The sequence below is a fragment of the Carettochelys insculpta genome, chromosome 2, assembly GCF_033958435.1.
Source record: "Carettochelys insculpta isolate YL-2023 chromosome 2, ASM3395843v1, whole genome shotgun sequence".
NCBI lineage: Eukaryota > Metazoa > Chordata > Testudines > Carettochelyidae > Carettochelys > Carettochelys insculpta.
Window position 1 is genome coordinate 88,422,230 of NC_134138.1, and position 25,729 is coordinate 88,447,958.

Sequence of the window (25,729 nt, forward strand, 5' to 3'; positions counted from 1 at the left end):
CATAGGTTTTATACCAGCAATGGTTCCCTGATTTAAATGTACTTAAAATGGTGAAGTGCAGTTAGTGAGAGAAGCCTTACATTCTTTCGGTGAAATCGTGGCTTCACTGAAGCCAACTTCCACAGACTTCAGTGGGGACAGGTTTCCATCCTTTATGCCAAAAGAGAACATAACTTGGCAAGTCAGACACTGTTACAACAGGCACCACAGAGGGCAACTGAAAAGGGATGAGGTAGAAGTAAGGGGGCCCAAGGCTGCTACAGCCACCACTGCTGCTTTAGCCCTGCCCAGGTCCTTTTAAATAGCACTGCAGTAGCAGTGTGATAGGACGGAGGGGGCGGGGAGGGGATCTTGGAGGCTCAGATGTGCAGAGCTGTGGACTGGGAGGGAGGCCTGGAGGTTGTAACTGAGTGAGTGAGTGCGGAGGGGAGAGCTGGGCTGAGAATGGAGGATGGGCAGGCTGGGAAAAGAAGGAGGGAGGCAAGCTCTGGGATAGAGCTGGGCATGGGAGTGCAGGGAGCGAGGGCTGAGGTGGATGGAGGAACTGGGCTGGGAAGGCAAAAGAGCACAGGAGTGGGGGCAGAAGACGGCAGGGATGGCTGGGAGAAAGGAGCTGAGTGAGGGGGGCACAGGGCTGTTGTGGGGCAGAGAGGGCAAGAGACAAGCTGGGCACAGCATCACTGGAGGGCAAAAGTGCACAGGGGACAACTGGGGGGCAGAGAGGGAAAAGTAGCATGGGGGACACCTCTAGGTGGCTGGGAGAAGGGACTGTGACTCACCAAGGGGGTCCTCTGATTCAGGGGTGGCTTTTGGGATTTGTCTGGGTGGGGATTTGTAGCTCTGTCCAAGGGAAGGGGCAGGGACCCATTGATTGTGCTGTCCTGGGGCCCAGAATTCCTGTCACTGGGCCTGCTGTTACTACAGATAACTCTGAAAGTTCTCATTAGCCCAAGGTTTTAATACAGTCACAGGCCATTTTTCAAACCATATTTTTAGCCAGCACAAATGTTATGTCACATACCTCTATAGAAATCAGTGTGTTTTCAGTAAATTAGATACATTTCAGTAAATTGCCTCATTGTTAATAATGAGAAAATTAGAAGAGATATTACCTTTCTTCCCCACACCGGTAAAAACAGCCACGTTAGATAGGTTTGCAATTTACACTGGGAGATGTGAAAACCATGAATTTGAGGAACTGTCAAAAGCTATGTTTTGCCAACCACACAGAAAGATGCTTAGTGTACAGAAAAGCAGGTTCAGGTCTCCTGGTTTGAAAGTTTAGACTATCAGTGTTGCTGTGAAGTTCAAGAGCTGAATGGGAACTCACTGGGTACTGACATGCAAATATGCAGACTAAGTATCTTTCTGTGCTTCGGAATGTCCATATTCAGGGCTAGCAAAAGTCATAATTTAGTTTTAACTGTATACCATTTTGTAACCAAACATCAGGTCAAGCAAAAATTCCACAGTCTTCTCTTTCTAACCAAGGCTTTCATTCCATTCAACAACCAGAGAGAAAACTGGACTTACATGTTCCCATTTTTGATTACTGACACATAATGCATTGCACCATCTTCATATTTCTTGCTGAATTGTTTTTCTTCATCTGTCATCTTTATGACTACAGAGCCATCTCTCAGAAATATGGTAAGAATATGAGGCTAAAGATAAAATAATTATGCAAAACTGTCATTAAATATAGGCAGCTTCAGGTTTTCCTGATACCATCATGAACCCAACTCTTAATGGTAAGAACAGGGTGGCAGCATGCATTGCTCCTAAGAGTTCTTCCAAACCAACATGGCTTCGTGAGTAGGAAGCTTCCTTCCCAAAAAACCTGTTCTGGGCCATCCCCAGATCACCTTCCAGGTAATCTCTCAAACCTAATTTTTCCATCCCGAACCCTGCAACTAACATAGCTCCTGGAAAAGGGAAGAGACCTCCCAGCCTCCCCTAGACTTTGGGATGCAAAAAATAAAAAAGATAACATATTGTCTAAACATTTTTAAATCGACTTTTACCTGAGGAAGGGATTGTACCACCTATCTGCTAAATGCCAATGTTTCCTCCAAAAGCTCAAGCACATGGGAGCTTATTCCACAGTCTCCCCCACCAGTGGAGTCACTTCTCTCTGCTACTATCTATTAAGCAAGCACGTCATTTTATCTCTGTGTACTTAAATCTACCGACACTGCAGGAGTGCTGTGAATAGCCAGGGTTGGAAACATAGGAAAATAGTAAGGGACAGTTTCCATTTAAAAAAGGTCTATTCTTTTCAGTGAAAAATTTCATAACTCAAAAATGTTTTGACTAGCTTTTACTGTACATAGAGTAGGGAAGCAAACAATTTTCCCATTCTGCAAATATTTGAGATTTTGAAAAATGTTCCTGTCCCAAACAGAGAGAGACATAAGTTTTCTTATCCAAAATGAAAAAATGAACACTTCATACCCATAAATTGTAATTTAATAATGTTCCACTGGGTGCGAACGTACGAAAGCCAAATCCAATTTGGAAATTGCTGGGAAACGTGAACCCCTCAGCATTCAAACCCAATATTCCATTCCTGGAGAAAGTTGCAGATCTCACAAGCTAAAAGGCAAAGACACACAGATTTAGGTTTTCATTTATCACCTTTTTACTAGACTGAAATTTGGCTCTCATTCTTCTAGTCAAGCTAATATACACACGATTGGACTCTAACTGAAAACATACAATAGACAAATTGAGTCTACCATACCTGAGTTTCCAAGTACAGAACAACACTTTACTGACATCCATTGATTTGGACCAGTGTAAGTAACCTGAAGCTTGCTAAGTATAACACAGGATGCACCTCCCTACACTGGGACTCTCTGGTCTGGCAACCACTGTGGTTCAACAGGATGATGGTGGTTCCCGGGCCAGAGAGCCCCATTGGCTGAGAGTCATACAGGAGGGCTGGCAACTTAGAGCCCATCTGGGCTGGGAGCCAGGGCCGTGGCAGGGAAGTGAGCTGGGGCCACGGCAGACACAGCAGGAGAGCCAGGGCCAGGGCAGGAGAGATGCAGCTGCAGCAGCACTGGGGCTGGGGCCATAGCAAAAGAGCTGGAGTCAGGGCCGTGGAAGCAGCAGGAGGCTGGAGATGGGGATGGGGCCATGGCAGGAGAGCTGGGGACAGGGCAGCAGCTGCTGCAGGGTGGCTGGCCAGGGCTGGAAGTGGAGCCAGTGGTGGGCTGGAGGCTGGTGGCAGGGGACCTCCCCTGCTTCAGCAAATTGCCTTTTTCAAGACTGGTCCATTCCTGAGGATGCTGGACCAGGGACGTCCAATCTGTATATGACTCTGTTCTGTTTACTGTCTACATTATCAGAACAGACCATGTGATTTTATATGCAATGACAAAAAGTAGGCAGGCAGGGTTGGTGTCCACATGAATAAGCTTGACACTGGAACAAGCACATTCAGACTGGAATCCCTCTCATTCATCCACTAGAGAATGAAGTAAAACATGCTGTAGTGGCAGCAAACTCAGCTTCAGTTCTATGACCAAACCAAGTGGCATTCAGATTTGAAGGGGAGTCCCATGCAGTTGGCTGCAGCAGGAAGACTAGTGGAGGCAGCAGAGGGCTCTGGGAATGGATCTGCACGTTTGAAGTTGTGACGGCCATAGGATGCAGAGAAAAGCGCAGATGATTCATCAGAGGTAGGAGAAAGAAGTAAGAGATGGCAACCCATGCAGACCCCATACACACTTATCACCCATTATATTCCTCAAAAGCGGAGACAATTACTGGCACACTAATCACCAGTCTCTAGGGTTATTTAAGAACATCAATTCATAACTCCAAAATCTGAAGAAATTCTGGATGCATAGAGGAGTGCTAACTCTGTGTCAGTATTCAAAAAAAGCAAACAGTGTGACCTGGGTAACTAGAGACTGGTTAGCCAGACATCAGTCCTAGGCAGAACCATGGAAAAGCTGATATAGGATTCAACCGATACATAACAACAGTACTGAATACAATTAAGGATAGTCTATATGATTTTATGGAAATAGAAGTCTCAAGCAAACCTGATCCCATGTTTTGAAGAAATTACAAGTTCCATTGATAAAGATTAACCGCACAGGCATAATGTGTTTAAACTTCTGTAAAACATTTGACTTAGTATGTCTGGCATGATTGAAAAATTAGAAAAGTGTGATATCAAAACACAGGCTAAATGGATTCAGAACTGGCTGACATCTCAAAAAGTAGTAAAGAAGAATTGTCATTGAGTGGGGATATTTCTAGTGGCGTTCCATAAGATTCAATACAAGTAGGCCCAACATTGTTCAATATTTTGATCAATGATCAATATAAAATCTTTGCTGATAGTATTTGCAGATGACACAAGATTGACAGAGTGGTAAATAATGAGGACAGAACAGTCCTACCTAGTGACATGGGTGGCTTGGAAAGCTGAACCCATTCATACAAAATGTGTTTTAATACCCACCCAAATGCAAAATTAGACATTCAGGAACCAGAAACACAAGCCAGGACTAAAAACGAAGGACTGTATCCCGGAAAGCAGCGACTCTGAAAAGGATTTAGAGGTCACTGTAGATAAACAACTGAGTATGGCCCACCAAAAGGATTAATGTGATCCTGGGTTGCATAAATGGAGGAGTGTGGTAGTGAGGAGAGGTAAGGAGGTGTCTACAGTTGAAGAAGATGCTGAAAAGTTGGAGAGGGTGCAGGAATGAACTGTAAAGATGATTAAAGAGCTTGAGAAAGTGCCTTATAGCAAGAGAAAGACAGAGCTCAATTTGTTTAACTTATAAAAAAGAAGATTGAGGGGAGACTCGATTAAAACGTGTAAGCACCTTCATAGGGAGAAAAGGTTGGGTACTAAAGAGCTCGTTAATTTAGTGGAGAAAGACACAACAAGAACCAATGGCTGGAACCTAAAGACAGACAAATAAGAAATACAACGTATTTTTTAACAATGAAGGTAGTCAGTCACTGGAACAAACTACCAAGAGAAGTAGTGAATTCTCCATTTCTTGATGTCTTCAGATCAAAAGTGGATGTCTTTCTGAAAAATATGCTTTAGCCAAACACAAGCCTGAGTGAAAGTTAACAGCCTATGGTATACAGGAGGTCAGACCAGATGATTTAATGGTTTCCTTCTATCCATTTGCCAATAACAAACATATTAAAATCAACTTTGCAAATTACCTTCCAGTCATCGAAACACTTCCTACTGACACCAACGGCCTCAGTAAAAGTAATATATGCAGTGTTGGGGTTTTTCAAGTTCTTCATGCAGCCTCGGAATGGAGATGTGGAGATATGAAAGCTGATTTCAGAGAAGAAAAGAAAAATAATTTGTCACCTCTGTCATGCAATAACACGGAAGTCAGAAATCTTTGACAATAGACTGATATGGAATAAAAAAATTCAGATAACAGAGTCCAAGAGGAATTCTTACTGCCCATAAATTTTCACTGTCACATCTTGTGTTCAGAGTACATCCCAATGACCAAAAGGCCAGATGATTTTCCACAAGTCAGATTTTGACATATATTTACACATCATATACTACATAGAGAATCTGAACCCAGTCCTCCCACAGAGTCTTCACTAAAACATGCATTGATCTCAGTGCATGTTTCAATGTGTGCCCTACAGAAAACCTGGGCCTGCTGACTTTTAAAATAGGAACTCACCGTTCCTGTAGAGAAGATGGAATTCCACCCAGGTAGTATGAGGTGAACTTGAAGACACGGGTGTTCCTGACTTTAATCCCAGGAGTAATAACAATGCTTTGTTGTGAAGCAAGAATGTGTAATTTAATCTGAGATGGACAAATAGAGAGAATTAGCACATATGAAAGAAATAACAAATTAGCACACCAAAACGTGCAAAAATAGCATACAACAAAGGCTACCTCTACATGAGAAACTTCTGTCAATAGAAGTCTTTGTTGGAAGGGATTTCCTGGCAAAATTTCTGCTGACAGAGTGCATCTACACATAAAAGCAGACTGAAAGGGTGATCCACACTGTTTACAGAAAGCAGCCAGACTGCCCGGCCCTCTCTCGATAGAATGGCTGACCAGAAGCTCTGCAAACAGGGCCGCCCAGTGAACTGGAAGCCTTGTCTGTCAACAAAAGGGCTCCAGAGCATCTACACAGCTGCTCTGTCAACAGAACACTGTCGCAAGAGGCATTACACCTGAACAGCAAGAGGTATAGTGCTGCCAGCGGCTGTGCTGGGTTTTGTCAACTGTTGACAAAGTGCATTTTGCATGTAGCTGCTCCACATTCTTTCCCAACAAAAGCCCAGTTTGCGGGGAAAAGCCTCTCGTGTAGACGTAGCCAAAAAAGTCTAATTTTGCTTTGATTCACATCAGCTGAAATACAGAGTAACTGTATTGCTTCAAGAGGATTACTCTACATTTTGTAAATAACATATGTTTCAGTGAAGCACGTATGCAGATTTTTGTGCATGAGTGGCCTAGCAATGAAGAGATATAATCACACTTAGTATTTAGGTTATACATTTTACCTCAAAGCATTTTTAAAAGAAAAGGAAGTATCACTGTGCCTATCGTACACCAAAACAGACTGAGGTGACTCTTCTGAGTTCACACAGCAAATCAGTGGCAGAGACAGAACACAACACAGATCTTATACCTTTCAGTCCTAACCAGTGGAAGCCACTGCCTTGTACCGAATATGGCACACCAAGCTGAATGGCAATGCTGAACACTCACATGGCGTTGAATCAATCTGACTGATCAAGCATTGAGTATGAGTGGCCAACACTCCGAAAATCAGGGCTAACTTTCTTAATTAGCAAAAGTGTGTTTTACTTCATTTTTCGAATGTTTGGGTCTCTGCAGTTGTTCCAGCTACAGTCAGAACTTGGGTTAGTCACTCCTGTGCCTTCTTTCTCAGTGCATAACCATACACATACACATACACATACACACACACACACCCTAGAGCTGCGTGAACAATTCACAACAATCAAGTTATTCATCAAATTTTGCCTTCTTGTTTGTAAGCAAATTGTCTGTAAACAGGCTATGATTTCCACAAATTAATACGGTGTTTGAAATTTCAGTTCTTTTCTATGCAAACATCTGTCTGACTACTGATCACTTATAGCCAGTTCACTGGGAGGACAGCTTTTGGTTTTCATATTTGTAAGTTAAAATTGAGCTGTATTGATTGGACACATGAGTCAGGTCACACCTTGATTGGAGGGGTATAATTTTAGAATTAGGCTTCTGGTGCAAGTGCCCCTTTACATAAATTCAATACGTGCTTGTTGTGAATGTTCTGCGATATTCTCCTAAAATTTGCTCTTGTGGCTTATGTTTCTGTCAATGACCATATTGGCTAAAACAGCCAAGGAAAGCTGAACAAAAAAGAGACACAGCCAAGTGAAATCATTTAAAAATTTGAGCTTACGTTCACAAATAATTATTTGCAATATGTCCCCAGCTCTAATTTGAACAAACATAAGTACATTCATCTTTGTTATTTTTATTTTAAGCCACATTTCCTTACATTTGAAAATAACTGTCTATTTTAACAGTACAGTTTAACTATATTTTTGGCCAAAATAATGGTTAATAAGCAGTTGTTTAAAGGTCAGCTAATTTTTCTCCTAACACCGATCTGATAAAAATACCAAACTAAACATTAAAATAATGTTGATATTTACAGTGAATATTAAAATCCTTAAATAAAGCATTATACTTAGCAAGAAGGCAAGTGGTTATAGTGTTTATTCTGCCAGGAATAGTTTAACCACAGGAATATATGATATAGGGCAGTTAAAGATTAATTTCCATATGAACTTCACATATAAACTAGTATTTTTCTAACCTAATCACATAAAGAAGAAAGAAGACTAGAAAAAGAAAACTTTTCAGTCAGAAGAATCTGAAACAGGATGTTTAGCATCAGCCACTATGATCTACATATTTGCAGAAATTTGTGGTACTTCTAATAAATGATACCATTTGTTTAAATTACATACATTCTTATACTTTCCATCATTTACAGCTGCTTCCTGCCCTACTACTTCCTTTGCAGGTTCTGAGTTAAGTTTGTATCTGAAAACCAGATGTCCATTTTCAATGTTCACGCTAATGTAATGATCCTGCAATAAGAAAAAAGAAAACAAATCACTCTGTAAGAAATCATAAGCATTTCTATTCTCTTATGAATTATTTGAATAAACTTAATTAATAGTATTACTCATATATAGCACATTTCATCTGTAGAGCTGAAAGCACTTTACAAAGGAGGTGTTCACAGATGGGGAAACTGAGGCATGGGAAAGTCAACTGACTTGCCAAGGTTATCCAGCAGGCCTGTGGCAGATCTAGACATGGAACCAAAGTCACCTGAATCCCAGACCAGTGATCTGTCTTCTGGACCATACTGCCTCCCATAGCATTAAATAATAAGAAAGTTTTGGGCAAAAAAGAAAAGATAGCACGAAATATTTTACAGTTTCCTCTTGATATATATATTTTTTTTATATATATAAAATAACTCAAGATCATGAAAAAGAATCAACTCAAAAAGTATCATCATATTTCATTACAAAATTTCAACAGAATTATTTTCAATTTCAAAGTGTTTACTGATTTTTATTATAGCAATAAGGCAATTATTGATCACACTAACAAACATACTAAATATGTCAATATTTATTATATTTTAATATTTAATATTTTCAATATTTTTATTAGATAAGTAATACAACAGGTGATGTTATGATTAGCTCTGGAACCTAACACATTATCTTAAGCCTTCAAGTTTATAGGACTCATCACCTATACTTTAAGTTTCTCACAAATCACAGATAGAGTTATCACAAATAGATCTGGGCAGAGAAAGATAATTCCATCTGATGTGGGATTTCAATACAGTAAATTGCACTGTATCGGAATGCACAATTTCGAGCTGTGTTTAACTTCCATTAATGAGAGTTAAGCATAACTCAAAATCCCTCTCTCCCACGGCTCAACACCCCCGACCCCATGAGGCTCCGATTCAAACCCTCTTATTCAACCCCACTGCACGTGGCTCTGGTTCCATCCTCCTACCCAGGTTCAACCCCCACCCCCGGCCCGGCTCACCATCCAAGCAGAGCTCTAGCTCACCACCTCAGCACGTGCCCCTGGCTCAATCCCCACCCCGACCCCTGGTTCAACCGCCCACCCCCCATGTGTGGTTCTGGCTCACCTGCAGCCCTAACCCACCTGAGGCTGAACCCCGCTGCCCCCTCCCATGGCTAGGGAGATATGGGGTGAAGGGGCAGTTCCTCATGGCTGCACCAAACCCCAGAGAGTTGGCACCCCCCTGACCCCAGCCCCAGGGAAGCAGCAGCCACGGGCATTCCGCTGGGGAACATGCCGTCCCTGACCTACGCGAAATTTGGGGTACGTGATGTTGTGTGGGAATGCAACCCTTGTATAAATTGAGTGTCTACTGTATTTTGAAATTAGGTTTTGTTCCAGATGGAGATGGAGAGCAAAGGGGTAATTCTCTCACCATACAGTATCTCACACACTGTCTGTTGGTTGATGTAACCAGCACCTGTTCTTTAAATGTCTCCTTCTAAAATGTGTTAAAACCAATATTCAACTGTAATAAAACACATGACAGAATTTACTAATCCATTCCATAGATGGCTATGGCACTTTTGAGAGCTATTACTCCAAGCACTTTCTTGATTAATTTCAATATTAACATTATTTTAAGTATCTATAGAATCACTTTATCATTTACCTGGTTTTCTGCAAAAAACACTATGCCTTCATCTGCAGTAGTTTGAATTCCCTGCTCATAAACAAAATTATTAACATTTGCTTCTCCGGCTGTAACAAGTGCATAGCCTGTGCCTTCAAAATAGTTTTCCTCAGATGCTGCTTTCTTCCTGTAACAATGAAACACCACAAATCAGAATATATAGTAAGGGTGGCCAATCAGTTAGAGACAAAGAGCCAAAACAGCTGTAGATAGCAAGCAAAAAGCCACATATATATTTGTTAAATCTATTTATATTATATATATTTATTATATCATGTGTTATTATTTATATATTTATATTTATCTATCTATAGTGTAGTATAGATGAAAATAAATATATAATACAGGGCTCAGTGCCCTCCCCCTCCCCTAGAGGCAGGCACTCCCAGTGCCTCCGCTCTAACCTAATCTCTCTTCCTTCCCCCCAGAGCCAGGCACGCCCAGCCTCCCGCTCTAACCCAATCCCCTGATATATGGGAGCAAACAACTGCTACTACATGGACATAAAAAGAGCCAGACTAAATGTGATCTTTAAAAAAGCCCAAAACAAAATATTCAGTAGCAGGGGTGACCAGATTCTATTAATGCCAAACCCTGACTCTATTAAAGTCAATTTCCCATTAACCTCTGTGGGATTAATAAATGGTTTCTAGAGAAGAAAAACCTAATGCAAAATGTTTTAGTGACCAGATGGATCTTTTAAATGTAATTTTAGACTATAAAGAAACAAAATACAGGATGTTGTGGAGCTCGGGCATTTTGAGTGTGTGTCTGGTTATTAGAATATTTGTGTTCAGGGCACAGTAACTGAAGTTGCTGTGGATGTGAATGCTTTATATTAAGTGGTAGTCTGCTCTGATTTTAAATGGACATATCAATGGGAAAATACAGTTAATCTTAATTTACCCAGTGATAAAGATTTACTGTTTGTTAATGTAAAACACTTGCTATATGTATTTCTTACCTGCTGCATGGCCTCACTTCAGTGGTATTGAGATTAAATGTCCTCTTGAAGTTGTACAGACTAATAACATTCTCATTTAGGTTGTCTAATTCAATGCAGCCTTGGTAACGAGGATAGTCCAGCGCACTGGGAGGCTGCAAAAAATAAAAGTCATAAACAAAACCTAACATTAATAACATTAAACATTAATATCCATTTAATAATGTCTACACAGGCATGAAAACAGTAATGCTGTAACTATTGTAATATATTTCAAATAAAGGATATTGTTTAAGTTACATATTGCCATCCAACAAGCACTATAACCTGGTATTAATAATCTAAAATATTAGGTACAGAATACTCAATGGTTAAAACTCCCTAGTTATGATGATGAAAAATCTTTGTATCCCAGAGCAATATTTCTATTTACCCTAAAATCTGGTGGGTATCCTCCCACATAAAAGACAACACTGTCGGGATCCAGATCGAGGAGCGTGTGACTGCTCCCACTGTTGCTCTCAAAAGTCTTTGTGTCTGATGTGGCTGCCTTCACATAGCTCAACGTTGCATGCTGATAAATCCTAACAGCGAAGGGGAAAAGTAAAGGAATAAAACATTTTATCAACAAAGTAAAATCTCAATAGGATACGGAAAAAACAAATAGAGTGGGTTTTAAGAGTCTTGTACCTTTCAAACTTCACCCAATCCAAAACAGCTTCCTTACTGTTACTCTCAGTTACTGATGGATCCACTTCTATGTTAGCTTCATTGCCTCCCAGATTATAAACACAAATGAGATGACCATTTCTCACAGCCATGCCAATGTAGTCCTTGGAAGCCTAAAAATTGAAGGGCAAATCAGCTACTGATGACTGATGACAGAGCTGAAAAAATACATTAAAATTACTTCAGGCACAGTACAATGCTTTGAAAACCAGAAAGCTATCTTCCCAATGTAGTAATCCTTGTGTTTAGAATCTTTTTTCCATTTTACTAATTTTGGTGTGGATGTTTTATAGCTTCTCTGGCTGCGCTGTTTCAGTAATAATAATTTCAAGTCAATATAAGAGCCCTACACATTTGCGTTGATTGGAGTCCAAATACAGCTTCTTTACGTTTATTACAGTAACAAAAATATTATTTAAAAATAAAAACACTTTCTACTTTTGTAGTGCCTTCCACCTGAGGTTATCAAAACACCATACACCTAGGCTGTGGCCACACTTGGCCAAAACTTTGAAATGGCTATGCAAATGGCCATTTCGAAGATTACTAATGAGGTGCTGAATTGAATATTCAGCACCTCATTAGCATTAGGACACTTCCAGCCACGGCACTTTGAAAACGCCGCTTTAGAAAGCGCACGGCTCGGCTCGGTGCGGCTACATGGGGGTCCTTTTTGAAAGGACCCCACTCCTTTCGAAATCCCTTATTCCTCTCAGCCATTCGAAGTTTTGGCCAAGTGTGGCCACAGCCCTACTGTTTTAGACTCATAATGCCTCTGTGAGAAAACGAAAATGGAAGAAATATTAAATTACGTTTTTATTCAGCTCTGTGGACGCAATCTACTATACAATTACCATTTTATTTCTCCCATACACTGTATTCCAGTAAACCTTAATCAAATGGGTCAAATGTTCAGAAAGACTAGAATCATAGAACCACTGGGATAGAAGGGACATCAGTGGTTAGCTACTGACAGCTAGTCTAATTCCCTGCCAACGTGAAGGATTTGTTGAGTCTAAATTATGCAAAACAGATGGCTATCCAGATCCCTTTTGGAAGACTCCAATGGAGAAATTTCCATGATCTCTCTAGAGCAGGGGTCAGCAACCTTTTCAATGCGGAGTGCAGGAATTCGACCTTTTGACCTCTATGTACAGTCAGAGCGCTGGTGGTACTTTTTAAAGTCACTCATAGTCCTATTTACAATTGGCAGAGTAGCCTTCTTGTGACCCCAACATTACTTTATCAAGGATTAGTTTAAAATTATAAAGGGCCATTTCCTACTGGGATCTGAAATGTTTTTTCTCCGCAATTACACAGAAGTGCTGACTCTGGCAGGGGCCTCTCATGCTGGCCCTGCACTCTGGCAGGGGCCAAAGAGTCCAGCAGGTGACCTGGCCTTTGATCTGTACTCTGGCAGGCACCTTGTGCTCCGAGCCCGCATTCCAGTGGGAACCCCTTGCTCTGGCCCTGCGATGGGGTTCTACGGTGGGGACTCTGGCCCCAGCTCCATGTTCTGGTGGGGACTCTGGCTCCCTCCCATGCTGCATGAGGGGGGAGAGAGGGGCAGGGCTGAGCTCCTGCCAAGTGTCACTCTAAATTGGCTTGCATTGCCAACAGTGGGTTGTCAAACTCTACTCTAGAGAATCTATTCGATTACCCTACAGTTCTTGCAGTAAAGTAAAATCGAGTGTTGAAAAACTTCACTTAAACATGTATTTGCATATAAACCATACCACACAGGTGGGTAGCTGAGCATATACTATGATACAATCTGATATTTGTACAAATGGAAGTATGTGTGGAAAAATTTATTGTTTTGTATGTCAGGAGAGGGAAAAATCAGGAGTTAAAAGACTAAATGTTATGTAAGAAGATCACTTAAAAGCCTAATAAAGAAAAGGCTGTTACTAGAAATACTGCAGTCACACTCAGAGGCCTCAATCAGGATCAGGGTCTCACGGCGCTAGTGACAATATAAACACACAGAAAGCCTGAAACAAACATTTTTATGATGAAGTCCATGGTTCCAAGTTAGGGTCATTACCAGGATTAACAGGTGGCATCTATTATTGGGAAGAACAGCAGGATAGGAGAAACAGATATTTGCCCTAACAGCTATTTGTCCAGTGGAGGAAAGGGCTATTTTTCTTCACAATACATTTATTTTTATACATAAAAAATATTATGCTAATGGAAGTTATCTGCTAGTGACATCCCTTCATGCTCCAAAATGTATTTTCTGTTCTCAGTATTGGAGTAAATCACAAAGAAATACCTACATCCTTATTGCCGAGATACATTACAAACATATCAGAAGTCCACTGCGAGCTGTCTAGTCTTTGTAGAAAAAAAGAAAGGGAAGTATATCCTCTCAAATCTTCAAGGTCACTAGGTGGTCGAACCTCTACCCCCGAACGACCATTGAACCTCATGGGAATAGCAACCTATCAAGAAAAACAAATGAATGGGTTAAACATTTCTACTTGTTTTTTTAAAAAGAAGCATAATCTTTATGCTACTGGCTTGTGTCACTGCTAAATGACTTATGACTTGTTAGAACACAAGAACATAAGAACAGCCATATTGGGTCAGACCATGGGTCCATCAAGCCCAGTACCCTGTCTTCCGACAGTGGCCAATGCCATGTGCCCCAGAGGGAATGAACAGAACAGGTAATTATGAAGTGATCAATTTCCTGTCACCCATTTCCAGCCTCTGGCAAACAGAGGCTAGGAACACCATTCATGTCCATCCTGGCTAATAGCCATTGATGGACCTATCCTCTGTGAATTTATCTAGTTCTTTTTAAAGTCTGCTATAGTCTTGGCCTTCACAACATCCTCCAGCAAGGAGTTCCACAGGTTAACTGTGTGTTTTGTGTGAAAAAATATTCCCTATTGTTTGTTTTAAACCTGCTGCCTATTAATTTCATTTGGTGACCCCTAGTTCTTGTGTTGTGAGAAGGAGTAAATAACATTTCCTTATTTACTTTCTCCACACCAGTCATGATTTTATATACCTCTATCATATTGCCCCTCAAATTGTCTTTTTTCCAAGCTAAAAAGTCTCAGACTTGTTAATCTCTCCTCATATGGCAGACATTCCATACCCTTAATCATGTTGTTGCCCTTTTCTGAACCTTTTCCAATTCCAGTATATCTTTTTGAGATAGGGTGACCACATTTGCACACAGTATTCCAGATATGCACATACCATGGATTTATAAAGAGGTAATATCACATTTTCTGACTTATTATATATTCCTTTCTTAATGATTCCCACCGTTTTGTTAGCTTTTTTGACTGCCGCTGCACATTGAGTGGATGTTTTCAGACAACTTTCCACAATGACTCTAAGATCTCTTTCTTGAGTGGTAACAGCTAAGTCAGACCCCATAATTTTATATGTATAGTTGGGATTATATTTTCCAGTGTGCATTACTTTGCATTTATCAACATTGAATTTAACCTGCCATTTTGTTGACCAATCACCCAATTTATTAAGATGTTTTTGTAGCTCTTCACAGTCTGCTTTGGACTGAACTATTTTGAATAGTTTTGTGTCATCTGCAAATTTTGCCACCACGCTCTCTATCTCTTTTTCCAGATAATTTATAAATATTTTGAATAGGACTGGTCCCAGTACAGCCCCCTGGGGAACACCACTATTTACCTCTCTCCATTCTGAAAATTGACCGTTTATTCCTACCCTTTGTTTCCAATCTTTTAACCAGTTACCAATCCAAGAGAGGACCTTCCTTCTTATCCCTGACAGTTAACTTGGCTGAAGAGCCTTTGGTGAGAGAGCTTTTCAAAGGCTTTCTGAAAATCTAAGTACACTATATCCACAGGATCACCCTTGTCCACATGCTTGTTGACCCTTTCAAAAAATTCTAATAGATTGGTGAGGGACGACTTCCCTTTACAAAATCTGTGTTGAATCTTCCCCAACAAATTATGTCCATCAATGTGTCTGACAATTCTGTTCTTTACTAGAGTTTCAACCAGTTTGCCTGCTACTGAAGTCAGACTGACTGGCCTGTAGGTGCCAGGATCACCTCTGGAGCTCTTTTTAAAGATTGGTGTTACATTACCTATCCTCCAGTCATCTGGAACAGAAGCTGATTTAAATGACAGGTTACACGTTACTATGACTAATAACAACCTAGGTGGCCATAACATGCCCACTTACCCATAGACTGCCACAATGCCACGCAACATCAGTCTCTAAATCAGTGATAGGAACCTAGTCTAGGGGTCAGCAATCAAAAGAGCAAGAAGAGCCATTTTTTCCAATTTGGTAAAAAAACTCAGTAATTCAAGAGCTGCAATGCATGGGAATATGACCTTAACAAATACAGTAAACCCTTGAGTTACACAGGGGTTGTGCTTCTGCAACCCCCGCCTAACTCGAATTTTCATGCAAGTCGAGGGGAGACAGGAACTGGGCTGAATCCTGGTTCCCAGCTCCCTTGAGCTTGCAGGAGCCGGGAAACTGACCAGCCCAACAGGACTGGTCTGTCTTCCTGGATCCCAGAGCAGTGGGGAACAGGGAACCAGGGGGCAGCCTGGTTCCCGTCTCCCCACCATTTGCTGCTTGTGGGACCCAGGAAACTGGTGGGGAGCTGGAAATCACGCAGCAGCCTGGGTCCCCTCTGCATGCAGAGAGGGGAAACTGACCAGGCACCAGCCTTGTTCAATTTCCTAGCTCCAGCCAGTGGAGGGGAGCCAGGAACCAGGGGTAGCCTGGCTCTCGGCTCCCCTCTGCTCCTTGGACCCAGGAAACTTACCCGGGCTGCTGCCCTGCTCGGTATCCCAGCTGTGCTAGTGGAGGGGAGCTGGGAGCCAGGCTCCTGCCTGGTTTCTAGCTCTCCGCCACTCTGGAGACCAGGAAACCGCTCCTGTCAGGGGTGGCAGCTGAGAGTCAGGCTGCCGTCCCTCATAGGAGCCATTTTTCCCTGCTCCTGTCAGGGATGGCAGCCTGACTCATGGCTGCTGCCCTTGATAGCAGCAGCTACTGCCCCTGACAGAAGCAGGAAACCACTCCTGGCAGGTGCAGCAAGAGTTAGGCTGCTGTCCCTGACAGGACCGGTTTCCACGCTACCGACAGGGACAGCAGGCTGCCTTACGGCTGTCGCCCCTGTTAGGGGCAGCAGTCACATTAACCTGAGACATACACAGTTTGATTGTGCGTATCTCGAGGGTTTGCTGTAACGTCAAACCATATTTTTGTGCAAGTCCAGGGGAGACATTACGAACAGTTGCACAGATAATGATTTGTGATGACGTACATGTTTACTGCAGGATGTTTACACACTTTTTACATATTCTATTTCCTCACACTGGATGTGTTTGTTTGTACCACTGTCTTCCTGACTTGCACTCCCAAACTTTCTCTCTCTCACTGGAGGATACGAGGGGGAGTTATCCAGCGTTTCAAGATCATATATCATTTGCTATGGAGAGATGAGTTATTCATTGTTGAGCTTTTAGATATTCACCATTTGTCGAAAATAATCAGGAGGGTTTTGATATGGTTTTTACTTTGCAAGCATTGGGAGCCACAAAAAGTCCTTAAAGAGCCACATGCAGTTCTGGACCCACAGGTTGCAGACCCCTGGAGTAGGCTGTGAGAAGGCTGCATGAGTTGCCCTCTTTCATCTCAGTGAGCAGCAAGATTGTCATTGCCAAGACAAGCTCCTTGGAAAGGGCTGTTTTGCTAATCTTAGTTTATAGAAATGTAGGTACTACTCTATAATTAAAATTTAGTACTGACACAGCACTGTACATCTTCAGATGCTAAATTATCATTCCCCTAATACTTCTGTATTGTAATTACTCCCATTTTACAGGTTAGGCAATAAACAAAAAGTCCTGGTTAAATGGAATTGTCAGTACTCAACACCTCTGAAAATCAGGCCTCTGTCAGATGTCTATACATGAATACACATGCCTCACTTTAGATACTTTGGTTGAAAATTTGGTCTGAAAGCTTTGTTCAAGCCCCAGAACTCAGGTCCTGGGTTCAGTCCCTTAGCTTCAGTGCCTGTCAACACTGCTAACATATAGCTAATAAAGATCTACAGTACCAGTATTCTTGGGAAGTTCTCTTTAGGCCAAGGTATACTACACTGTTGTATCTATCTTTGGTTTTATTCTCATGTCCACCATGAAGGTATCTGAAGTGCTCACTAGGACTAGTGAATTAATTTTTATGTGTGTATACAGATGTACATAATATACATACTAGAACAAAACATTTTACAGAAGGAACTAAAAGCATCTTTTTGGACAACCCCCCCCCGCATTGTCAAGCAAACTCAAATGTTTTTGTGACAGACCTTGTTTGCAGCATCTCTGGCCTGTTGAATGAGATCTCTTATGCGGTTCACATTCTCAGATATGTTGCCTATCGGCATCAGCTGTTGGTTGATGCTCTCAATTTTGTTAAACAGATCTGGAAGCCTGTTTGTTAATTTATTTACTGTTATTGTGATGAGAGAGAAAAGTTATTAGGGGAGTGGAAAAGAGGAGAGAAACACATGCAAAAAATAAGATTCAGCACTGCCAACTCTGATCATTTTATCACAAGTCTCACAAAGGGTGCGTCTACACTAGCCAGCTACTTCAAAGTAGCTGGCACAATGTCAAAATAGCATGTGTCGTGTCTACATGCGCCGTGCACTATTTTGACATTGAAATCGATGTGAGGCAGTGAGACGTCAAAATCGCTATTCCTATCTGAAGATGGGAATAGTGCCCTACTTCAACATTCAGCATCAAAGTAGGACATGTGCGGATGAACTGCGTCCTGCTACGTTGAAATAGCAGGGTCCTCCGTGGCGGCCATCAGCTGAGGGGTTGAGAGATGCTCTGTCCAGCCCCTGTGGGACTCTATGGTTACCGCGTGCAGCAGCCCTTAGCTCAGGGCTTCAGGCTGCTGCTGCAGCTGGGGGTCTGTGCTGCGTGCACAGGGTCTGCAACCAGTTGTCAGTTCTGCGGACCCTGTGTTGTGCAGGCTGAATGTGTATGGGAGGGGCCCTTTAAGGGAGAGGCTTGCTGTTGCCCCAGAAGGGCTAGTCCACCCTGTGACCCTGTCCGCAGACTTTCCTAGCCCCCTTATTCTGATCGGGGCTGGTTTTGTGTGTAGACACTCCCCTGTGGGTGCCATTTTGATGTAGCGCTTTCCTACGGCACCAGCCCTGGAGGATGTGTGGATGCTACGTGTCAAGATAGCTTATTTCGATTTTGCTACGTCGAAATAAGCTATTTTGACGTAGCGTCCCAGTGTAGACATAGCCAATATGTGGTTTCTCCTTAAAGCTCCAGCCTCTGGAGAAAACAGATTGAGACTCAGCTTTCATTTATAACCCCCGCTCCCCTCCCATCTTTCTAACCCTCATGGTGGTATAAAAAAGTCTGAAAATGTGACACTAGCACACAAGTGCCTAACAGCTTAAAAGGCAAATAAAAATAACTCCAAATGTACTGGGTTTTTAAATCTCATTATTTTGAAGCTAAACTCATGGTTTTTGGATGCTAGAGTTTGACTAAATCTGTTGTACATGTGGTTGGCTACCTGGGTGTGAATCAGGCGCAGCTCCATTGAACCCAGCTGTTACTCTGAGGTAAAATACATGTAAATAAGCAAAAAATCTGATCCACTGTGTTTCAAACAATGTACTTGTGCTTACATAAAATACAGTATCCAGATAAAACATTTTCCACTGTTATGTTTTATCGATCCACTGTCTGGTAACGTTATTGTTTTAAAAGCCATGCTTATTTGATGCACTGTTCTGTTATTTTTATTACATCATTAACTATGGGGTTAATTTCACATACTCTATTTTATTTTATTCCATCAGACTCAGATTCTACCGTGCTGAAAATAAATGTATCATATAAGTTCCTTAGACTATGCCCCTTCTGTGCAGCGCCTTGCACATAGTGGGTACAACCAGAAACAAATAATAACTATTACTATCAAAATGTCTATCTGGTTATTCTGACAGAGACTGGAGAGGCTGTTGAATAGCGCACACAAGCATGGAACCTACCTGAATTGTTTGCTTCCATCAAAAGCTTATTGAAATCAGCACTCGTAGTGCTTCCATAGGTGCCTTTTATATTTTCCACATCTGCTTTTATTGGGTTCAGTCCATCCAGTACATTAGCAGTGATATCATTGGCATTTTTGACCATGTTCTTTGCACTGGTAATGATGCTGTTTATGTCATCTAAAACACAAACACACACACACACACACACAAAAGTCCAAGTAAATATGTCAGACGACGGCAGGATAACACAAAGTAGATGTGCTCAGTAAATGACTGACCTCTTTTTATCCCACTGAGATCATTTCGAAAAGTTACAAGGTTCGTCAATATTCTATTCTTCTTCCCTTCCACAGTACCCAGTCTCTGCTTTATATCTTCAAGCATCGGATTAATATCTGCAAAACAGTGCACCACAAATCAGCCTTGTAGGTGTTATACACAGCGACCTTGGCCACCTGGTGGTACTGCAACAGCACTCTGCGCTGTCACGTGGATCTCACACTTTCTGTTGCCAAAACAAAAAGCAGTCAAGTAGCACTTTAAAGACTAGCAAAATAGTTTATTAGGTGAGCTTTCGTGGGACAGACCCACTTCTTCAGACCATAGCCAGACCAGAACAGACCCCTCCACTCTCTGATTTGCTCACCTTGATTATCTTTTTCTGATTTGTCCTCCTTGATTACTGATTTTGGTTCTCTGTGCCTTAAATATTGAGTCTGTTCTGGTCTGGCTATGGTCTGAAGAAGTGGGTCTGTCCCACGAAAGCTCACCTAATAAACTATTTTGCTAGTCTTTAAAGTGGTACTTGACTGCTTTTTGTTTTGATAGTGTATAGACTAGCACGGCTTACTCTCTGTTACTATTCTGCTTCTGTTGCCAGTATTTGTGGTGGTTCACTGCCTCAGAGAGATGTTCAACACAATTTAATGTCTGGCCTAGTAACACCACTCAGTTTGTTGCACCTACATTTTTGGTTTGCGAGAGAGGAGGCTATCATGAGCACTGGGCACACACCTTTCCCATCCCCGTTCAACAACTTGTGTAGTAGAACAGATAGTAGTGAGAGCTGAAGACACCCATTCTGCTCCCACCAATGTAGGGTAAAACGAGAGATAAAGGCAGTTGAAGAAAAGGGCATACTTCTCTCTCTATGACAGTCACATCTGTTGCAGAGACAAAAGCCTGTCTTTAAAATACAATACTTAGTTACTTTACAGTGCTGATCAGCAGCAGATACCAAAGCTCTTTAAAAAGGAGATCAGCATCATTAGCCCTGTTCTGCAGATGGGGAAAACTGAGGCATAGATAAGCTCCTGTGACTTGCGTACAGTCACCTAGCAAGGTGGTGTCAGAGCCATTTTTGAATCGATGTCTCTGGAGCCCTATTTCCTGAGCCACACAGCCTGCTTCCACGTACTACTGGTCACAATCCAAATGCTATGAATACCACAATGGGTTCTATAGTACTTTTGCAGCATTTTTGGTTAAAGAGCTCTTACTATGATTTGAACGAAACCTGTTTGCAGATCTGCAGCGTTCTGGGATCTCCCAAGAAATATTTAGGACCATGATGTCCAATACATTCACCACCTGCCACATACAGCGAACCCCATGGTGTGGTGATTCCCGGGCTCTGGAGCCACATGCAACTCTTGGAACCTTTAAATGCAGCTCCTCAGAGCTGCACACGCGGCCTGCCCTCCAACCACTCTGCACACGTGTCCCACCGCTTGGTGGGACAAGCGCTTGGTGGTGGCAGTGACCCCTGCAGCTCTGGCCACGGCAATGTTCCTGTGTGGCTGTAGCGGGTGCAGCTCCAGCAGCCCCAGTGCAGCTCTAGCGGCTGTGGCTCTAGCAGCCACAGAAGCTGCAATGTGGCTCTAGTGGCCAGGGCTCCAGTGGCCCCTACAACTCCAGCAGCAGTGGCTCTGGTGAGTCGCCAGCATTCACTTAGAGTGGGAAAGTGGGGGAGAGGGGGAGCTAAGAACACATGGCTCTAGGGAAGGGGGATGGGCATTTATGGGGGGGGGGCTATGGCGAATCTGCAAGGACGACAACCACAAGTGTGGTGATCTTTGAATTAGTATTGGACTCCCCTGATATAGGCGATAAAAACAGCTACGCTGGGTGTGATCATAGGGATCCTCTTGAGACTATGACTAGGCAAACTCATCACACTGGGTCAGACCAAAGGTCCCTCTAGCTCAGCGGTGTCCAGTACGCTCTGCAGCGCAGTGTGGCAAAGAGCAGCTCAGGAGAGCTGCACACGTGGGTGTCCCTCGGGCCGCTCCACACATGCGTCCCACGACAAGGTGGGACAAGTGCATGGTGTCAATGGCGGAGGCAGCTCCTCCAGCCCCGGTGGGCTCCAGCTATGTTTTGGGGCACGAGCCAGCTTCTGAGCGTAATCTTGGGTGGGGGAACTGTGTGCCTGGCTGAGGAGGGGTGATGCCTGGTGGTGAGGCAGCACCTGGTGGGAGGAGGGGCTGTGATGATCCTTTATGTCCCTTTGGGACACCAATGATCTAGCTCAATATCCTGTCGTCTGACATTGGCCTATTCCACACACGTCAGAGGAAGTGAACTATCCCATGTCATACAGTTCCAGAATCTGGCAATCAGAGCCTGGGGGATACCTAGAGAAAACCATTTAAAATGACACTTTAGAAATATATGTGCCTTGCACGGTGACAAGCATCAGAGAGGTAGCCATGTTAGTCTCTATCCTCAAAAACTATGAGAAGTGCCACGGCGCTCTGTAGCCTAACCGATATATTGAAGCATAAGCTTTCGTGGTCAAAGACAAGATGTAACATGTATCTGTGCCCATGAAAGCTTATACTTCAATAAATCTGTTAGTCTACAAGGTGCCAGAGGACTTCTCGTTCTTTTTTTTAAAAATACATTCATCTTTTAATCTATACACACCATTTAAATCACACTGGGTCTCAGGCTTCTGTCAGCAGCAGCATCACAGGATAAAAAATGTACTAGTTTGAGGCAACTAACCAAATTTAGTTCTAAGACGATAAAGCAGGTAGAGTATGATGGCACTGGTTTTGCTGGATTTAAATAACTCACTCACGCTAGCAGCTCAGATCTTAACTCAAGATAGCTATCTTGATGTAAAAACACTCTTATTTTTTGTCAAGGAGACAGACCCTGCTGCTGCAAAGGGAAGCTAAGGCTGAACTGAATAATTTAAGAGTGGAACAGCAGCACATTTAAGGATAAGGTCCTGCTGTGGAAGGGAACTGTGGGGGTGAGAGCAATAATAAAGTTTGTTATCCCTCACTGTGTACCATAATTTGACTGAAGAATTAACTCCTCACCTTCTTTCAGAAAGAAGTAAACCATAGCATCCTGGTCCCTTAGAAAGAGTAAGAATGGAGCTATCCTCTCCTGCTTAAGGTTATGTGTGTGCTACAATTCTTTGCTAAATTAGAACCATAAAAAGTGACTTTTAAATGAGAATGTCTAATATTGCATCAATATTCCTGTAATCAGTTGCTTTTTACAGTACCTCGTAATGTCCTTTGTGTCACCTCTGCTTGATTTAATAGATTGCTGCTTTCAGTGTTCAGTCTCTCTGCTTTTCCTGATAGGTCTTCCCTCTCCACAGTCTGGTGATAAAGCATGGTACTGTACGATTAGTTTTATAATTCAACTCAAAGCAAAAATGTGTAATCTAATCTAGTTTAAAAATAAAAGGACTTAATGTTTCCCACCAAAAAAGAAGACACCCGTCTCCCTTCACAATTAGTGCGACCAATAAAGCTTGGGTAATAGCAAAGCCACTTATCCTTAAAAGCAATGATTATTCTTACGGACTGCGTCTTCTGTTAACTTCTTGGCTACAGTCTATGGATAATATTCAGACACAGATAGCACCTAAGCTGTGAACCATAATGCACATGCAAAACCAACCTGTGAACATGCAGAAAAGTAATCGTGTCTGTAAATAGTGTGACAAAGTCCCTTGTCAGCCTCTGTGGGTCCCTGCGCTTCCTGGCGGATCTGTGCTGCCTCAGAAACTCACGGAGGCCCCCCTTTTGCCCAGGCCCTTCCAAACGCAGGGGTCTCTGCTTAGCGAGCCAACCTCATCATAGGCAGGACCAGTACAGGGAGAATAATACCAGTCCCCTTGCAGGCCCGCACCTGCTCCAGTAAAGTGATCCCTCGGGGGAAGCGTGGGGGGAGTCCAGACCCACCCTCTACCCTGGACTCTGGCCCAGGGTCCCCATGAGAACAAGAGGCAACCGGCAGGACCTTTACCCCTGCCCCAAAGTAGTAGCCTCACCCTGGGCCACTTCACCCACCACTTCCCCGTGGTACCGTTTCGCTGTGCTCGTGCTCGTGCTCGTGCTCGTGCTCTTGCTCCGCTGCTCTGATGCACCTCCCAAAACCTTCCCCCCTGCTACCAGATGGGGAGCCTTTTATAGGGAGCACAGGGCCTATCTGACCAATGAAGTGTCTGGGCCTAGACAGGGAACAGAAATGCATTGGCCCACCACCCAGTATACTGTCCTTCTAGAAGGCTCCGGAAGCTTTCAGGTAAGGGTCTACCACCGGGTTTACCACAATAGGTAATTTCTATCTGCAAATATATGTCTTGTGTGCGTACAATGAGGCATGCATGAGTTCAGCTTCAGTATCCAGCTAACTAACAAAATTACCATCGTTTGACAACACAATACCCTTACCAGTAAAGCTGAATCAGCAGCATTTACAGCTTTGTTGGCTGCTTCCTCAGCTGATTTGATGGCATTAACAATATTTTCATAGGCAGTAGCAGCTTTCATAGCACAGTTTACCAACTCATTGTTGCTGGTGTTTCTCTTAATTCTATGGAAAATAGAATGAAAAATACGATCATCTGCAAAAACTGAAGGCTAAAAAGAGAACAGCATTAACCTACATATTTGCTAATTAATGCTGACAAAAATGCAAATGTTTTACAACAAAAATGGACCAATAGCAAATACAGGTTGAACTTCTGTACTCTGGCACCCTTGGGACCTGACCGGTGCTGAACAAGAGAATTTGTTGCACAACGGGAAGTCAATATTGTCTAGCAGCATTACCAACACTACCACTGCTTCCTGGGCTCTTAGAATACATTTAGGGGTAAATTACAGCAAATAACAGTACCGAATACAAAGAGCCAGGACTGGTGGCTGTAAACAAACTTTATGGGGACCACAGGAAACTTGGCTGCACTCAGGATAAGTGGTCATCCGGCGAACTACAATCATGCCAGATGATGGATGTTGCTGGACAAGTGAGTTCCAGACTAGAGAAGTTCAACCTGTAGTATTTTGATGTAAGGGTCTAGGTTCCGGTCTCCAGTATCTCTGCTTTACACCATTCTGATGGTGCAAAGCAGCTTTTAAGTGAAAAAGCTTCTTGGTGATCCCAAAGGGACATCTCAATAATGGCCAGCTTGGAGCCAGCCCTAACACAGCCTCCAATGAAAGGGATCTGATCAAAGAGCTGCAACCAACTAACCCGCAGCTGCTGGAACAGCGCTGGGAGGGCAGCTACACAGAAAGTCTAGAGTAAGACAGAGTAGCTGGGTGGCCGGTTTATCTTGTACAAGGGAAGCAGCCTATCAGCATTGGAATCAGGGAAACAGAGGAGACAAAAATTTCTGTGCTACTGTGCCAAGTATCTAAGACTGCCGAGTTGACTAAGATTTCCTTCCTTCCTCAATATTCAGGTTTGACCCCCTTGATACTCATGATAACTCCATTATTATTTATGTATATTGTGGAGCTAGACAAGGCCCAATCACATTCATGCCTGCTTTGCACCAGATACTGCCTAAAATCAAGTTCCTAGGACCATGTGAGACAGAGGTGGGGAACCTATAGCCTGGCTTGTGGCTTGCTTGGATCCAGCCCGCAAGGTTTAACCTCCCCCCCCCACATGCAGGGGTACAAGCCAGTGCTGGCACTCCAACCGTATGAGGAACCCCAAGGCTGGAGTGCTAGGGTGGCTGGCTCATGCCACTGCAGGGAGAGGTGCCCTTACCCTCACGGGCCCAATCCAGGCAAACCGTGGCTGGATCTGGCCCACAGGTTGTTCCTGGCAGGGGGCGAGTGGCTCTTGCCCTACAGGGAAGCACTCCATGCAGACACCACCCTCTGTCACTCCCGTAGATGGAATGGCCACTAATGGGAGAGC

The 25,729-nt window shown here is 42.9% G+C and overlaps 1 protein-coding gene across 1 annotated transcript in view; it reads right to left on the reverse strand.

Annotated features, from left to right (window-relative positions):
* The window catches only part of LAMA3 (laminin subunit alpha 3), a 240,268-nt gene that overhangs the window by 23,004 nt on the left and 191,535 nt on the right, over positions 1 to 25,729 (reverse strand). The window contains exons 54-68 of the mRNA XM_074987282.1: positions 24,247 to 24,388; positions 23,067 to 23,166; positions 19,822 to 19,938; positions 19,541 to 19,720; positions 17,822 to 17,964; positions 13,761 to 13,925; positions 11,440 to 11,591; positions 11,183 to 11,333; positions 10,771 to 10,904; positions 9,786 to 9,933; positions 8,023 to 8,145; positions 5,697 to 5,824; positions 5,206 to 5,326; positions 2,455 to 2,595; positions 1,534 to 1,664 (exon numbers count right to left, since the gene is read on the reverse strand). Coding sequence (XP_074843383.1) covers positions 1,534 to 1,664; positions 2,455 to 2,595; positions 5,206 to 5,326; positions 5,697 to 5,824; positions 8,023 to 8,145; positions 9,786 to 9,933; positions 10,771 to 10,904; positions 11,183 to 11,333; positions 11,440 to 11,591; positions 13,761 to 13,925; positions 17,822 to 17,964; positions 19,541 to 19,720; positions 19,822 to 19,938; positions 23,067 to 23,166; positions 24,247 to 24,388 — 2,076 coding nt within the window. The remainder of the gene's footprint in view (positions 1 to 1,533; positions 1,665 to 2,454; positions 2,596 to 5,205; positions 5,327 to 5,696; positions 5,825 to 8,022; positions 8,146 to 9,785; positions 9,934 to 10,770; positions 10,905 to 11,182; positions 11,334 to 11,439; positions 11,592 to 13,760; positions 13,926 to 17,821; positions 17,965 to 19,540; positions 19,721 to 19,821; positions 19,939 to 23,066; positions 23,167 to 24,246; positions 24,389 to 25,729) is intronic.